General features: G+C 36.0%; 1 protein-coding gene across 1 annotated transcript in view; it reads left to right on the top strand.

Annotated features, from left to right (window-relative positions):
• LOC117342141 (protocadherin-15-like) overlaps positions 1-19,648 on the top strand; it is an 82,354-nt gene that overhangs the window by 36,415 nt on the left and 26,291 nt on the right. Inside the window, 1 exon segment of the mRNA XM_033904153.1 lies at positions 15,255-15,362. Coding sequence (XP_033760044.1) covers positions 15,293-15,362 — 70 coding nt within the window. The 5' untranslated portion in view covers positions 15,255-15,292.

Here is a 19,648-nt window from a genome sequence, read left to right as displayed (position 1 = left end):
AAAGAATTCAAATATGATTTAAAAACTGAAGTGTTTTGTTAAAATTTCCTGATTGCGACCAGATTTGCTTTGCGGCATGGAAATGACAATGCGTCTCGTAGATCATTTATTCAAAAAGAATTTCGGGAAGAACGGGTGACATAGTGAGTCCGTGGACACAAACACGTGCTATTTTAGGCAACGACTTGTGATAAAGTGTAAGCATTATAACTTGTATCCGTATATGGCTAATTTAACTGACTGGTACACGTTTTTGTCATTGTTATGCATAGCCGTTTGTGTATTTCCTGAATTCCAAATCAATTTCCGGCACGTGGTAAGGCTGTCGTGCCAAAAAAACGATCCTTTCATTCATAAATCGGTATTGTCTGTATCGCGTCCACAACTTGACATTTTTCTGTCAGGTTTTTATGGGTTAGGGGTCGAGATTTGATTGATGACCTTGGTGTTGTACCAGATTTGTTTCAGTAGCCAGACCGACCTTGTTATAGAAACCAAAGTGCCATTCACTTGCAAATGTAGTTCTATGACTTTAGGATGGCTGTGGTACAGCTGACCAACCGCAATAAGCATGTTTTAGTTGTGTTCATAGTACAAACATATTTGCACTCTTTGTAGCCATTGTTTTCTACTCTGCAATCATTTTCCACTTCGCAGTCGTTCTAATACAGCCTGGATATTGTGAGGATTTTGAGTTGGAATTTAGATATTTGACTCGATTGATCCTCCATTAACGTAAGTAAACGTTTAGTACTTAGATTGTCTTTAAAAGGATATCATGACAATGAAAGCGATAGGAAGGAACCAAGGGCTTGCATAATTGATATGTTTAAAGTTAAAAATCCGTGACAAAATGGTTTAGTTCTTTCCAATAGTTGATGGAATGAGTATTTCAGAAAATATGTGTGTTGCTTGGAAATGAATGCTTTCCTGATCCCATTACATATATATTGGAACGAACAATTTGCGATATGTCGGAGTTTACTTAGCCTGCTGGTTGAGTGATGGTTACGAGCGGATTTCCGTAATTCTTTTGTCTTCATTTATTTACTATACAGTATGGCGACAGTAGATCTATTGGGAGTTTTATTTACGTATATATCTATAGGCGCTCCTCGTCATTGTCACAATAAGTCTGGAAGCGAGACAGACACCAGTAAAACAAGACATCAAAGAGGCTTAATTAATTACAGGCTATCCAAATGAGATTTATATACTTACAAGAAATACGGTTGAGCATTCGTAGATTGAAAAATGCATTTGCAGCGCTGAAAAAAAGGTGAACTCTCTCCAACTTCGTTTGATACATTTTTCTTTCTGATAACAGCATTCCATCTCACACTTTTATAGGATTATGTAATTTGCTAAAAACAATCAAAGTGCTTAGTTTCACACATAGAGGTTTCACATATAACACATTATAGCAATTTTGAAAATGCTGCGACTCATGATAAAAACAACCCACTTCTGTAGTGTTTTTTGTTTTTTGTTTTGCAATCCGGACCGTGTGTAATGTATATTATCAAAGACGAGCAGCTGTTGCCATCTGTCTGTGCCTTTCTTTATTTTCTGCCTAAAGGTTTACAATTGGGTGTGTGTGGGGGGGTGGGGGGTGGGGGTGGGGGAGGGGGGGGGGGGGGTGTCATAATATGCATATAACCGGTATGGACATGGGATTTTGATAAATATTTAATATTTGTACACGGTTCTCCTAAATATAGTTAGCGTGAATGTACACATACGTGAAGGTACACATAACGTGAATTTTACGTGAAAAATCCCCAAAAAATTCACGTGAATGTCACTTTTTGGGATTTTTCACGTAAATTTCACGTTATGTGTACCTTCACGTATGTGGCTTAATGGCTTTAAAACTCTCTTATAAAGATATTGAGTTGTGAACCAAAAATATTTCATATTTTAAGGTGTTAAGTGACCTTCCAGACTTGTAATGCAGACAGTTCAGTCAGTCGTATTGCGGTAGTTTGAATGCCAAAAGAGGAAATATTGAGCGTTTCGGAAAACCGTACGGCGTATCAGACATACACGATGCGCAAGATGGCAGCTTATCTTTGTCTGTATAATTCCAGTTGGTGTGATTTTGTACACGTTACTCCGCCAAACAAAGGCTGACAAAGATATAAGGGTCGATAAAAATGATAATAATCCTCTATGGGTATATGTGAATAGAGAAGGAGGGTTGTTTTTCTATCGACCCTGATAGCTTTGTTATTTTTTTCTGTTTATATTTAGATGTACGGCCATGTACTGTTCTGTACTTTACAACAAGGATCAGCTAATTTACATAATTCTCGTTTCCTTGGTTGGCGTGCACGGTAGGCGCTCTGTATGTTATACGTGATTCTCATCCGCAAAACACTTTATATGTAAATATATATGTATATATATGTAAGTTTAAACCATTAAGTACATCTCAAGATAAAGTTATTGCTATAACATGTATTTTATCTAAAATTAATACCAGCCTAGTAATATATCCTTTGTCAATCCCGCAAGGTCGTATCACAACTCACCTGTTAAAATTTTACCTGTATCAACAATGTGGCGAGTATACTAACACCGCTTTATCATGTAATGTTTATTATTTACTTGTTATTTACATGTCACAGTCCGGTCAATGTTACCTGCTGACCCGAAAAAAATATTTTGTTGACGAAAAGTGTCCTTATACTTACAATGTATAATGGATATCTGTTGGAATATTCTCAAGTATAAACATTAAAAACTATTGATGAGTAACTGAAATTGCTATTTGAAAAAAAATGCTAATTGGTCATACAGTTATAATAACATTAGAATTTTCATTTGTTTATAAATAAAAATGTTCCTTTACTGTCTTAAGAAAGCTTTAGATACCTACTGGTCTCATATTATAACACAAAAACAATGCATTTCTTTCTTTTTGTTCAATCATAAATATTCTCAGAACCAATGCACGGTCCCCATGGGACATACAATATATCGTATTTATTTCACGAAAATAGTAACATTGGCGGTAATCATTTCTTTAAGTCATGCAGTGTATATGAGTATAGTAACGGATATCGACACTTAAATCAATGAAAAATGAAACTTTATATGTCTTTAAAATACACCAGAAATGAACAATTCTTTGACTGGTTGGGCACATATGGTATGATTATACCGCGAATATCAAATCAACATTTCATCTTTAATTTCAGAAATGTTTCGCCACGTATAGGTTTGATATATCTTAGTATCTTTACTTCTCTCTTGGGACGAAGAGATAGCCAGGCAGCCGTAGAACCTGTCGGTGTCTGAAGTGCGAAACTAACTATGTCCAATATACTTAGGTCTGTAAAGTAGCCATCAACACGAATAGTTAGAGCTATTGACATGCGTACTCATGTATCTAGTGTTTCCATAGAGACCAATAAATCAGACATCGCACGTGCTACCTGGACAGCTAATTAACCCCAAATATTGTTAAAAGGTAAATCTGTAATTATCCTATCGACAATCGTTACTGGTATAGCCAAGTTAGTCCTCATGGGGAGACATGCTCTAGAATTAAGACCGATTAAAGACGAGTGGTTTTATTTAATTACATCTAATGGCTGAAAGGCGAGAGGTCCGAACCCGGGTGACAGAAACCATAATCATTTAAATTATCGATTTTCTCTCGCTCAATTGATTGATGTGTAACATGCACGGATACCCCCGGGGATTCCAGATCTGTAAACAAATGTCATCGGTTAGCGAGGATAAGTGTCAAATACAAATGAACATCTGTATTTAATCGTACATGTGAGGGACTTTTCATTTTTTTCCATTTAATGATTACATTTCGATGAATTTGCAATTTAATTTCATGTGCACGCGATATGGACGCCTGATGCATATCAGCATGTATTGTTTCCATAGCAATATATCTAACTCTTGTTCATTAGGATTCTACCCAGATCATTATAATCACTGAAACGTTTCGTTTCTATTCCGGATGCTTTTGTTATATTTGGAAAAACATGAATTAATCGGCAACATGGGCAACATTGAAAAACAGGATTTGGAAGGCAGGAACATGTTGTTCTTGCAGACGGAGATGCAGATTGTATATACATTGTAGCTTGTTTAGTGTTAATCTAACAAGGTATACCGTTGTTTATTTATGGAAAGAAAATGAATAGATCTGACTGCTAACAATAAACCTATTGTCTTCGAAAGGATTAATTTTTTCAAAGTAATGTGTTTATACAAACCGTTTCCTGCCATTTTGTGCAAATTTTCATCTAAATTAGCCGTGATGTAGTGCTCCAGACAATTGCACAAAAACCCGGATATTTCTACCGGAAATTGTCCAATGGAATAGAATTGAAAACAAATAGCATTGTGCGCCTTTGAAAATCGAAAACAAACGTAAAATATAACTAGTTGGTCCTTGGTCTCACTGTATTTAGGGGAAAAATATTTCTTTTTGTTTCTTACCTGTAAAGATCAAAGCGACTTTGATCCAGTTCTAATGTTTCTACATTAGCTAACCATATGTCGAAGCAATTATACATAGTTATGTTCTTTTGTATCATCAGGCATCCAGATTACGTTATTTCTTAGTTTACATATTGGGAGACATGTATATTCCTATCCAAGTCTAAACACCACGAAAAACATTTAAAGATTAGAAAGAGAGAAATGTGTATTTAAAAATGTCGAAATAGGGATCGTGTTTGATATCTTTATTACAGACTCGTATCGCCTGATTCTGAAATCCCTCAACATTACCCAGTTTCCTATGAATAGCAAATATGAAGCATTTGTCAACAGTTGTAAAGATGAATTGTTTCCACGAATCCACATTTTACGATAATTACGCAAAATACGTCATAATGCTCCCAATAAACACATAAAATTCGACAGATCTTTACATAACCATATCTCAAAACAGTGTTTTTAGGAAAGTAATGTTCTCTTCAGACCTAATTAAACTACGTTACCGGCATTGTTAACTTGTAATAGAAATCGTCATTAGGTTCTCTACGTAATCCTGAATTAGTCCCAAACATGTATTCGTGTGATGAAATGCTGTCAGAATGTATGATTATTTTTTAAAGCATCACTGTTTTAAAATACCACTGTCAGCATTTCTACGTCAGCATTTCTTTTCGAGAGAATGAATGTGCCTTCCCTTAGCATTGTTTCAGTCGATGAAGATTACGAGGGTAGACATTTTGGAGGAAGTCAGTGATGTTTGTCGTCCTGTAGCAAACTGAAGCAGATTTAATTTGCCACATTTTACAATTATTGGTAATTCTATTAAATGTGTTAGTGTCCATCAAATTTAAAGATGTTGGCTACACGCTGCAGGATACCACTGGATTCCCGATACCCTACAGCTGATGGTGTGCCGAGATCAATGCCTAAACGCTAAACTCTAAGCTGTCGTCTGCCTCAACCCAATGATGCTTTGACTTTTGAAAAGCAATATGTCTTTAAGTCGCTGTGGTTCATGTCAAATCAGAACCTCGCTGTCATATCTTCTACAATCAAAATCGAAATTGCGCGACTTTGCAATTTTTCGATTAGCTGCAGAGCGTGCGCGTTAAGGTCGCCGTACCTGATGTACCTGGGACCATATGCTCAAATGCATGGTTGAGAAGACAGCCAACAACATCCCTGTTGGATACGTTCACCTGGATACTTGCCCATGGATATTTCATAATGGATAAATCGAGTAGATGATGGCGTGTTCAATTCACAATAGGTGTGAACGTTGATTATGTCTGGATGTTTGAACCTTTGTAAGGTAAATGATTGTTGTTGGTTATATTTTTGTAGTAAGATGTGGATTTCTGTGTCACTCGTTATATATAGTATAGTGCATAACATACAAATTAAGTACTAAAAGATGTTGCTTACTTACCAACAATTTGATTGGCTATGTTATTGTTTAAAGCCTTGGGATAGTCCATATCCTCAAAACAAAAGTATTATTTTGGCATGTCTTAAACAATGTACAGTGCAAATTTTAGATTGAAATTATGAAGAATAATGTTTTTTCCCTTTGATCTTTGTTCTGATAAAACATGTCTTTATCTTTCTACGCATCATATTTGTAGACTTGCTGTTATATGTTGAGAAGAATGACTCTTCCATTGTTTACATGTAACCCGACATCCTTTCGCTCTTACTCAGACTTTCATCAGAATGTACAAATTAAGCAACTAACCTTTAACATCTTTCGTCAATATATAAATATATTTGAATTTGATGTTTATGTTTTTCTTTGTAATATACATATCTATTTTCAAATCAAACAAAATTTGCAGCGATACACAGACATCGTATTTACCTATTATAATCGGCACTTAATGTCACTCCCCTATAATATTTGGACAGTTGTGAATGTTAGTTCTTATTTTCTCGATTTTCACGTCATAACTGCGACACATTTGGCAGCAAGTGTCACTAACGCCTGCAATGGTAAAATAGTTGTATGATGCAGCGTTGTTTGTTTCTGGTATACACCGCATATACTGCTTATTTACGTTTAACAACTCACTTATTTGACCTTCACTTCACAGTCGTCTGAAATACACTAATTCAAGTTTATCGTACGTGTATCAACGCACTTACGTCAATAGTTTGTCCTTTTATCATCTCATCGGACGATTAAACGTTTACCAGAGAGAAACAATCGCCTTAAGATAATGTTATAGTTTTACTGAAACTTACTACTCTAAAGATGTAAGTTTACTTCCGTGCAGTGACCTGTACGTGCGAGATTGTTCAGACCCTTTAGCCAGAACAAAGATGAAAACGGATATGGATGGGTATGAATTAAACGGTGTGTCAAATGATCTTTTTTAATGTCAATGTTTCGTCACCAAAACAGATCAGTCTTCATCTAATATCCCTGAAAACATAAGTTAGACCGTAAAGTACTTTCATTTTAAATGAATCGTCAACTTGTTATTCCAGAAATGTCTGTTCAACCGAAACGCTGGCATCAACTGAAGCGATTCATTACTAAAAGGAAAGGAAAAGAACATGTGATTCGAGAATAGTCTGACTTCATAAAATATTGTATAGATTTTCCTTGGAAATAAATCTTTATGTGCAATTGATGTGCCTGTATCATTAACTAGATATAAGGACAATTCAAAGAAAAAAACAAAATCAAAACAAAAAAACAAAAATCAACAAATAAAGTAAATAAATAATTAAATAAATACATTTAAAGTTACAGCGTACCTGTATATCGCTATTATCTGCATTTCTCGCAATGTCTGATTAATGCAATGGCTTATTTTCAACAGACATGTTTTCTATAACATTTCACGAAAAAAAATCCATCCATTGACACGTTAAGTCGCATTCAGAACATAATCAAATAAACTAGCGTTGGTCTATCAGTCTTTCATCTTCACCGGTAATTAAAGGCCAGTATTTTCTTTAATTAGAGAGAATTCCATGAAGAAATTTTGGATGAGACTTGATAACAAACTGTTGTGTTAATTAAATCTAATTAATTATATCCAACTCAATTGTATTACAAATTAATAATATTCTCATGTGAGTTTGATTCTTTTTTTTAAATTTTATTTATAACCTTGCCTTTATTTATTATCATGTCTTTGTTGATAATCTTAAGGTCTTATCGTGATTCTATTAGGAAATGGATTTATTTAAATAATGTGTAATGGTCGTTCGTTTATTCTATAGTTATATTACTGTCAAACATATGTTTAGAACTGTTACATGTTCTCATGAAACAGAGCGCATGATAAATTTAATTTAGATCACTGCCTCTGCTTGGGATCGAACCCGGAACCTATAGCTTACTAGTCTAATGCTAAACCGATCGAGCTAAAGAGAAGATCTCTCTAGCCGAGCGGTATATTGCGGCTAGTATTTACCAGGGCTACACACATACAAATCAGATATAATGGTGATGATAACGTTATACTAAATGACAAAAGCAAACAAAAATAACACCTTTGTGATCATTCTAAAACATTTCTTAACAGAATAAACTGCATACCAAACAGTGACGTCACTAATGTAACCTCTGACATAAGTCTTCCCGCCTTTACAGTTTAAGTTTGTTGGTGAGAGTGAATGCCTGCGGTTCTCTTGCTCCTCGATTGGAAATGTCACCTCACCAACGTAATTAACCAACAAAGTATGAAATATTAAATTTCAATCGCCCATTCTATGTATCGTATCGCTGTCCTCAATAAGGTTGTGACTGTCCCTGTGTCGCGCTATACAGGAGATATAATTACAACCCGTTTGAACTTCCTCCTCGCCATTGACATGCTAATGGCTGCTAAGCTGTTTTATCGCAGAACTCGCATAAAAACGGCTACTAATTCACTTAGGCACTCAATGTTGAGTCTTTACGATGTTGGTGAATAATTAAGTATCGTTCGATCCTCGTCTGCGCCGTAAAACAGGCTCAGATATGGATACCATCCAAAAATTGTATCCTGAGCGGGTTTTGGAACGTACAAATCCTTCACCGGGCAATCGCCCGTTCGGTATATATATATATATATATATGGATCAGTTCTATACTTGGTATACAATTTACATATTATGGAATGTAATATCCAAGTGCAAGTCAATTTTTTTCGAAATAATTTGCAAAATATTTTGTACGGTACTTTGAGAGATAAATGTCATTTCAGCAATTTGTAAAGAATTGGTCTATATAAGAATTAATTCGTTTTGCAAATTTAAGCTCAGTTTTATATACGTTTAGGAGACAGACAGTGGGGTTGTCTCTATGCCTCAGACTACATTGCAGAACGCATGGAATATTTTAACTCCTGTCTCGCATCTAAAAAATGATGTTAAATAAAATATGAAATCAAACACAACAATGGCATAATATTGATGACATCAGTCGAAATTATTTCAGAACAGAAGTTCAAATTGTACAAACACAAAAGTTATGAAATATGCTGTAAAATGTTGTCATTGCTTCAAATGAGTTACAGTTATTTACGAACCCCCGACTTGGCATGCGCAATAGTGTGATAAGAGACCCCTTCGCTTAGGAATATATGCGCTCCAAAATGTTATTTACAAATCCCTTTGCAGTCTGTTATATCATAATTGTACAATTACTTACCGAACCTATACCCAGATATGATTTAAAACCGTCACGCAGCTTTTATCAACCCTACATACCATTCTATGAAGAATATATGTTAATATGGTATTGTATGCACTTTTACGACATGGCGTTTTCTTCTATTATATTATGTATCTGTTGTTGTCTCATTCTCGACTTGGCTGTTCGCATCCTGATGAAGGGACGAGTCACAACGCTCCAAAAACATTATTTACAAAAGACGTTACGTTAAATCTATTGTCTTAAGCGGCAGTATGTGCATATTTATGATAGCATGTTAAACGTTAAACAGACCCGTTCAAATATAACCCAAAGATGCACTTATCTCGTTTTTCTAGCAAGTTTTGTTTCCAGCTTCATTACCGCCACCGTTTCTGTGTTACCACTTCAGAGACATAATAATTGATTGGGTGTTTGAACAGTCTCTTAGCCAGACACTTCCTTGCCCGTAGTTGAATAATAATTAGCTTCAAAACTCGTGACTATGAATTTTTGGAATGCTCGCTGCATACCTTTTTGTGTTGAAAAGATTTCGTATTGTTATGTTTGAATATAATTACAAGTAATGAAATGTATTCAATATTCATCGACATTCTTTTTACAACACGCGCCTGACATGTATTCGTCAATATGAAAGTTGGCAGTTAAAAACTGTACAGATATAGCTCGATTGTGATATTGACAGTTAAATACTGAACATATATAGCTCGGTTGTGATTATCTAGATATAAGTATTGTTCTGATGACAACTTGTTGTAGCTAAATGCATGCATTTTATATTTCTTCAATGTTTTCGGCTGTTGGTTATGACCAACGTAGCACTTGTACTTTAAATCTCAATCAAGAATCTATTTCAGGGAGATGAGTTCAACTCAGTACACTCTTCATTTAAGTTGTGAAAAAATGCATTGATTACATGAAAATACATGCGTGAATGTGATTGTGACTAGGTCTGTCGTGATTTCTTCAGATTCAGACAGCCTTGTGGCTAAAGACATCCATGCTCTACTGCCGTTGTGTTATTTCAATGGAGACAGCAATGACATAATAATCCAGAGGGGTTGTTTTAGAAAATGACACAGATCTTCCTTGGCGTTGATACCTTCTAATTTCTATATTTAATCAGAATCTTCAAGGTTTTTTTTGTTAAAGCTCTGTTACCAATCCCAATTCAACAATATTGTCTAAAGATAATGAAACAATTATAGTATGGCGGGGTTGTTGTTGAAGAGTCACATAGCTAAGAGAGAACTTCCTGTTCTCTGATGTTAATGTTTATTATACTGTATTAGTATTTTCTCGCCGTTTTAAGTTTTGCTCTACAGGGAAATGACTGGGGCCAAAACAGCCAACATAAGGCACTGTGGGCTAATTGGGTACGGTGCGTTCGATGACCGAGAATCTCAACATTAGCGGTGCACACTAGCTATAGTATGCTAACCATTTATTTCAGACAGTTGATTGGATCGATAAAGGAATTTAGCAATTAATAAGGATACAGTAAATCTTTAATTACTAGTCGATTAAATAAACATGATTTCTGCAACATAATAATCTTTTGACAATCACCATCAAAGAAGGCAATATAATCAGTGGCAAGTCGTAACTTACTGGGACGTCAAGATAATGAGTGACGGGATTTAATCACGGCCCGGGACCGTAAAAACAAAACCTTTATAAACCAACCATGAGAGGTGTATATCGTCGACACAACCCGAGACCGTGCCATGTGGCGAGCGGGAAACATCGATGATACAACACAAGCACGACCACAGGGAATTCTCACTATCTGAAGAATCAGATATGTCACAGCTTTCGTTAAACAAACACATGTTTTTGGCGCACAGACACAGACAACAGTTTTGCATTAAGATAAAAAAAAAACTAAACTTTAATTATGTATGTTTAATGTTCCTCGTTGGTTTGACTGATTTGTTTATTCGACACAAAGATACAGATTTTATGATAGAACTGACAAATTGAATTATTGCTTTTTGAGTTGTTGAGTCAGCTCTCCTGGCTACACGAATACCAAAGATGAATCGGGACCCAACGACCGTAAGCACTTTCAAGACCGCAATATTGTTGGCAAGTAGGATGAGTTCACCAAGTACAGTAACATAACAATAGAATTTCAGAATGGAAATGTAACCTTGATGTTGGGCTTTGTTCATGCATTTTTTTTAACTAAACACTATTTCATTAATAACCATTGTTTGTTGTCTACAAATAAATCATGTTTTACAGATCTATACACGATACCATGGCATATTTACGATCGTAAATTCGTCAACGACTCTCTCCAATGAATATTCAACTTCCTACTGGTTCATCAGTCAATGGAATTTTATGGGATTTATATAGAATGTAGCTTGCTTACATGTGGGTTTTTTTTTTATCTCAGATTCCGTATCAAGTCACGTTTTCCTTGGTGTATGTTCCATATGCATGTTTCTGTTGCCTGTATAACAGTAGCGCCGGCAAACATTTTGTATAAGCGCGGATTGATCGCTTTTTGACTTCCTAAAATTTACCCTGAGCGTTTTAAATACCTAAGGGACAAACTCCGGGTGTCCAATATCAATATCGGCCAGTCTGTGTGCGGACAACGGTGGAGAGGCCTAACGATACTGACGACTGGTCGAGGAACAATAATCACACTTTTCTTGTGGTCATCCATTGTTGTTGTCAGTCGGTAATTGTCAGACATTCTCGATTCCAGACGTCTTTGTTACCAAACTTCCCAATTTGTGTATGCGGTTGTAGACGGCCGTAAACTTGTACTTTAGAAATGCCTTTATGTATGAAAGAACCGATGTCAGAGCTCGGAACCAAACGGCGAATGAAAATCGTTTTTTTTTATTTATTTTTTGATATGATAAAGGTAACTAAAATGTGCTATGTATATAATCGAATGGCATTCAAAAATATTAAAACTACAGGGCAAGCGTGCAGCTATACAGATCAGAGACATGTTTGCAGCGTTTCAACTTATTTTTACTAAATCAGCCGAAATGTATTAGCCGAATAAAAACTACTGATGAATGTGTAAAAGTTCATATTGTAAAAGTGACAGGTATAAGTTAATCTTGTAAAAATGGAGAGTATGAGCTCATATTGTAAAAGTTGAGAGCATAATTTCATCTTGTAAAAGTTGAGAGTATAATTTCATATTATAAAAGTTGAGAGCATAACTTCATCTTGTAAAAGTTGAGAGTATAAGTTCATCTTGTAAAAGTTGAGAGCATACTTTCATCTTGTAAAAGTTGGAGACTTTAAGTTCAATCTTGCTAAAGTGGAGAGTTCATTTCACCTTGTTACAGTAATTTAGACTGATAGATGCCTGGGTGTTCGCCTGGAAAGCGTGAGGACACTAGTTCGAGTCCAAGCATAGGATGATATTTGTTACATGTAATTACTCCTTCTTGTAAGAACGTATGCGCGTGTTAAAATATGTCTCATTGTTAGAAACACAGAAATCAATACTTTTAATCCCGAAATTTAACGGTATATGTCTTTCTGCTTTACTAAAGTGGGCGAAACGTCTCTTTTTTGTCATGAATGTCGCAGTACTAGACACCAACGCGAACGAAACACCTTCGTTGTATGCGTGGGTCGATACCTACACCGGTAAATTTGCGATCTATACGAATATGTCGTCCGTCAATTCGGTAGCTGAACGCCTTACAATGTCGGCAACTCATGATTGCAAATCATGTCTTTATGCCTTTTTTATTAGATGCCATTCCGTTCATATTTCACAGATTTAGGACCCTGGTGTCCAGCTTAAATTGAAGCACAGAGCTATATTTATCGGTAACAAGACAAGACTAATTCACATATGTTGGTCATTTCAAGCCGTTATTCGTCAATAGACGAACGCCGGCAATTCTTGTTAAAGCATTTCATTGCCCTATTGCGGCTAAAGTACATGACTGTAGATAGAATTAACGAAATCTGGAGATACGTATATAAATAACGAACGTCAGACAACATTCAGTAACGTCACATGATCTGAGAGGAAATCCTGGCATTTGTGTAGAATCAATATGGCTGCATTTTCTTGGTCTGCTTCACCTGTATGTCTGTTGGGCGTCGTTAGGCCTTTATAGACAAATTGTTTAATGGTAGGTGCTCTGTTTAACTGCCGATTCTCGCCTGATGCTGACAGAGCTGGTCTTTGATAAGTAATCCTTATTCTCAAATAGATGAGCCATGTCATCGTTATATACAGTGTCTGCTTGGACATAACTTGATTTCTATAGCTTTTGGTTATTTGTAACTGTTTCAAATACGATTCTATGTTCGGAGCATGAAAATGTGACAGAGGCCATACTTTTATAGGGATATAAATCGTATGACAAAGGTACACTAGATGTCTGAAAACAACATAGCTGCCGATCGGGTTGAAATCAAGGTCCAAAAATATAGAACAATGGAAAGATCTTAAGACAAGGAAAGCGTATGTCGAATATGGAGGTCCTATCTCATACGGTAAACAGACCTTGACCAAGGTCAAAATTGTTTTAAAGTGCACGGTCAAGGTCAGCAGGTCAAATTATATAGTATCAATGGAAAGAACTTTTCTCATGCAACACACACATGAAATATATAAGATGTGTCTTCTTTAGTATTGACACAGCTCTGTCTTATAGACTTAAACGTAACTGTCTACGGTCGCCGCCGACGTCGGGGGTCTGCCAATAGCTCTCCTCGCCCTCGTCCCGGCGGGCTAAACTGAATTACGTGTTCATAAGCTAAGTCAATTTATGAACAGTATGTTAGCGACATGATAGATTATCAGCACGCGGTGTATAGTAATAAATAATTGTACTTGTAACACATAGTGTATCTTCACAGACAAAGGGTTTCATTCTAGAAAAAAAAATTCTCATCTTTTTCATATATATCATAGTCACTACATCTTGGAATCATGATAAAACCGAAGGTTCGCAGTAACTATTTTATACAAGTACAAGCCTTTTCGTAAATCTCTAGGCTAATACTTGGCCATTAATTCTTGAAGTCTATGCTGTCATGGTTGTGTCCTTAGGCAAGATACATTATCCTAATTGGTCCAGAGGGCATGCGACGGCCTTCAGTATGTTGTTCAGTGCGGTAGTCACTAACTACTACAAGGAGACCCCGTTATTGTCGCATGAATATCATAGTGAAGCATATAAACAAAAAAAACGAACTGTATTGGTGCCCTGTCTCTTTTTGGAATTATCAGGATATAGGATTGAAAACGTATACTCTATATGTAATTTCCATTCATAATATATGCATGCGTACATTTCAGAATTACACATATATACTTTTTTTTTAATTTTACAAAACAAATCAGTTGTCGAATTTCTTTTCCATTCTAATCCATAATGCATTGCGGTCTCGTCCATGAAGTGCTATGTGAGGGAATGTGTCTCCTTATAAATGCAAGTTTTAATTTTTTGCTGATAAATATATTTACAAGCATGCGTTAGTCTTAGTTCAATGTGCCGTCCTTTGTAGTAATGAAGCCTCTGAGCATGCGTCGATCATCATAACACAAGGACTGCGAGCTTGAATTCTTCTTAATGATTACACTATACCACTGTTGTTGTGCAATATTTAAACATCTTTGACATTTAAGTTAAAATGTTGCACTGGAGTGTATATATTTGTTATCAAGCGATCTTACCTCGATTCATCTACAATTAACACGTATTCCCGATGACAGTGTGTGTGTATGACTCATTGATCAAATAGGACAATCTAATCTCGCAAGATGAGAAAAAAATGTGACATTTATTTTTTTACTATTACTTCACTGTTGGTCTTCCGTGAGAAAGTCTTTCCTTACTTCTGTTTTCTGGATCAAATAGATGTACGTACACTTATCAATTATATAAGTATTCATTAAACAGCTACAGGCGAACCTCATACTGTAGGGCAGGCATACTTATTACCACTCTACTATCGAGGCAGGATATTATTTGAACAAGGAGGGGTGACAACCTGTTGAATATCATTTATATGTAAATATCATTCATACTGCGTACATAGCGTGCCGAACTATAGGAATTTAAAGTCTCACATTTCAACAGCCGGCTGTGAACGGTATGAGTTAATACCTGTGTTTATTTCTCACACACAGGTAAAACACAGGTAACAGACACACGTGGAGTATATAAAATGGACATTTCCGTGGTCATCCTTGGACTTTTTGCTGCATTTCTCCGGACAGTGGACACAACAACTACAGGTAAGACATATATTTACCTATCTTACTAACGTGCTTACAGGTTACGCCTGAGCGGAGGCCATTTTGAAGGAAATCTGGTCTTTCTGTCCGTTTGAGTCCTTGTTATGTACAATACTAATATGTGTCACACACTTTTGTATACAGTGTGTATGTTTGTCGGGGAGAAGGAAGAAATGGGGCGTCTGAATTTACTAAACAAGTAACAGTAGGTTTAAGATTAAGTACAACTTTTATAATGTAGAAAATGATGTGTTTTTATTTATACTCTGAAACGTAAAGCTAACTGTTGTCTTTATAAACGGTCGATGATAAACACTTATTGACAGTCTTTAGTCAAATCATGAACTAAGCCTATGTTGTTATTACAGATTTATTTAATGTATATTGGTTTTTAAAGGACTAATGTCATAAAGACTTATGATAAGAAGAATAAACGTTTAAAGAAATGTATTCATCATCAACTTAATATGGGTTATATCCTTACTAACACCCCACCCCCTTCCCCTCAATCCCCCTCTCCTTCCGCGCCCCTTTTCACTCCATACACAAGAAAGCACAATCTAATCCTTTCTGGTAAAATGTATCAGCAGAGTTCTATCTGTCCCAATTTACATGGTTGCAAGGAGTGACTATAGTTTTTTGGATCTCCTATCATTTTCTAAACCTCCCGTTCCCGAGTTGTACCCAGAGGCTGAACGGAGCACTGGCACCTGGGGGGGTGGGGGGTGTTCTGTCACCACATTGTCATATTCTAAAGCCATGAACAAGATGGTCACTTGGTGCCCCCTTGTCTAATTCTAAAATTAATATGACGGGAAATTAGCTGGTTCATCCCTACGCCATTCTAATACACCAGTGTAGATTGGGATCCTCATATAATATGTGACATTGGGCGATCGAGACCGTTAGACCTACACAAACAAACCAATTAGTGTTGACGCCTTTCTTTACTACGAATTGCGTAACAACTTTTCAATTCTTTTATAGTTGTATCGAGTTAATGTGTCAAATCTGCTTGTTATACCAAAAACTTTGTCCTTGACCTTGAAAAAATCTTATGTTATTTTCCACATTACTATATATACTGTACAGCTATATCCAAGGCCAAGAATCGTCTGGTTGACTTGAAAAAGTGTTTTAAATATTTAAAGGACGTATTTTAGTTCAGAATTTGATCAAAATGAATATCCTTGAAAATGAAATTAAGTTCTGGTGTTTTAGGTTCCCGGGGAAAATTCCTATAATAGGGTTATTTGTAAGGAAAAGTAGCTGTATTGAAATGCAGTAGTAAGGAAATTCGATCGATCACCTGAATTGACTACAGAGGCATCGCTGAACGGAACAAAAGTATTGAGTAGACTCCCCGACAGAATATTTACTTACAAGGACAGAAAAGGTTCCCCAATATTATTGATACTCTGGTGTTAATTTTGTCAAACTTGTGATAAACTGAGGGGATGATTCATTCTAATTCCAATAGATTTTCAGTAAATGTGTAACATGTTTGTTTCATTTCGTTCGTTTATTTAAATTCATGCTGCATTATAACAAATGAAATGTAGACATGAAGATGGTACATTGTAGGAGGGCATCATCCCCATGAACGTGCCGTATCATTGAGTAACATGGGCGAGCTTACATATAGTGTACAGAGCTGTGTCATGAGGCCTAGAACTAAACACTATTCAGTATCATGATCACTCTTATATAGGTATTAAAACCAGCTTATTTAACAGATAAATACGAAATGTAAATACTTTTGATCTAAACCCTACTATTCCAACAGCGTGCTCGGTGACATTTTTAAAGGGACATGTTTGTCAATAGCTATACGCTAGAACGCGCTGCTGACACTTCATTAACGGCGGAGATTCTCAGCACGTGGGTAAACCCCTGCAATGACCAATGTCATTTTTTAAAGTGTACATGTTTGTGAAATTGACACCCGAAAACAATTTCGTCGGGCAAATTGATGTGACATACTTATCTTAGCAAATCAATAATTGAAGAAAACAAAAATAATAAAATGAAAACTACCATTCAGCGACATTATATAATTTCTATAAATAAGTGAAATGTATCCGTGTTATTTATACGCTGTATATATCATAGGTTTCAGAGTCATACGAGTTTATTTATTATACAGAAAGACATCCAGTGTTCTACAGTAAATCAGACAACATTTTAGACGTATCGGGACGAGGTCGATCCCTGTCTGTAGTGATAAATGTCTGGTGATCATCGCCCGATAAAGTTCAAGCTCAGTTACATAGATATTAAATGATCGCTTATCTCCCCTTGGTAACATGTCTACAGCACTACGTCACGAGGGGGTGCTGTATCGACTCTGCGTTCATACATGTACGAGGCATAGGCATTCGAGTGTGATTATTATTTCTTTCCATCATGTGACTAACATAGATAACTGCTTTGGTGATGCACAATTGATGCATTTTCTTTTTCTCGTAATTCGTTTACTTTAGACATAGACGACCATACATTTAGTTAAATTTATCTGCAGAGTGCGTAAAGTGGCGATACATTTAATTTGGTTAATTTGGCAATATTACTTATCACAAACTGTCTATCTTTACAGTCTCGAGAACGAATATATGAAGTCACATAATTTACGTCTTCATTCATTTTGACCAAATTAAGACCTGCTATCAGCTATATCATGATCTTTTCTGATTGGTACGGTTTTATTACAATGTTAAACAAATTATTCAAATGTAGATTGAAACAGTAACCGGAAATGACATCATGATTACAAATCGTCGCCTTGCATCTATGACAGTGTTCATTATTATGTCTCGTGTGACATGCTAGCAACTGACACAGCAGACGGATCTGATCTCTACCGATAAACGTCTGCAATCCCGGACCGTTATCTGACAGAGGGACAGGCCTGGCTTCAGTTACACGGATTTCTATTGATTTCTTTGTTTTGTTGTTATTTGTAGCGCCATAAATAAATACTAGTCAGATCAGGATTTGTTTTCTCCTTGGAAGACACTAACGAAATAACTTGTCTGTGTAAGTGATTTATATCGACATTTCTCACACCAATATCAACCCCAGGGCTTGACTTAAGATTCACTTATAAAAAATATATGGGCTTTTTTTTCTTTATCACCACAATTAGACGAACAAATTTTATCTCTTCCCATTGAAAAACTAAACTAAAACAATACAGACTAATACTAAAACAAAATAAGACATGACTGATGTCTTACTCACCTATGACAAGATGCATTGGTTTATATTTGACATAGCAAAGCTAGACCATGGTAACACACTAGTGAATATTGATGAACGAGAATTTAGGCAACAGAAGATTCGTGAATCCTCTGTACAAAGTCTGTCTTTAACATTGACCGCCTAAATCGTCCACAAGTTCCATTGAACAACATTGGTTCCAAGCCTCCTCATCCATGTCTACCTCTAACTGACGTCAGTATGATCATGTTACATGTACGTAGTACGGGGTCTGCCATCTCTAATTATTCCTATACATATGGCCTTTTACGTAAAGTGTCAGAATTGAAACACCCACTTGGTACCCTGGAAAGGTATTCATTTTTCGTTCATATATGATCTGAGATTCATTACTTTCCGAATACCTATGAGTATATCTATTAAAAATTAAATATTGAAAGTGATTTTCCCTTTGCGGTTACATCTGTCTGACGTACTAGCTTCACATGATCCTGGCAAACTAGCTACATTACCTCTGTGCGCTTAAGCTTTTGGATCAATGATTTTAGACTTCATGTTTTTGTACCCTTTAGTAAAACAGTGTTTCTTCTGAAGGTTGCTTTGACCTTTTTATGTTTTCTAACATCAGCCTTTCGTTTTAAAATTGCTTAAGGCCTTTTTCCTGTTTTCCAGCCGGTGATCAGACAATTTTATACTTGCACTTCTTTTTATGCCATCATGATTAAAGAAATAAACAACACCAAACCATTCTGGCTGTACATTTCGTTCCTATGTTTATTCATCGGCTATGTAATTTTGTCGTTATGTCCTCAAGAGGGCGCGTTGGCATTTGTTATTGGTGCATAAGAGATGATAAAAAGTTAAAAATGACTGAGTGTTCCTTTCATCGACAACATTGAGACATACACTTCTCTTCAAACGACCGACATTTTACAGCATTACGAGTTTATGGCCACACAATCCTTCAGACTTGATGCAGCAATAGAAGATACATGATTTTATATCCGCCGTTGGCTGAATCTTTAGAGATAAATGTTATGTTAACATATCTCACCGCATGTTCTCGA

This window comes from Pecten maximus, chromosome 14 (genome assembly GCF_902652985.1).
Source record: "Pecten maximus chromosome 14, xPecMax1.1, whole genome shotgun sequence".
Lineage (NCBI taxonomy): Eukaryota > Metazoa > Mollusca > Bivalvia > Pectinida > Pectinidae > Pecten > Pecten maximus.
The sequence above is the reverse complement of the archived record's forward strand: the minus strand, read 5'-3'. Positions and strand labels throughout refer to the sequence as shown.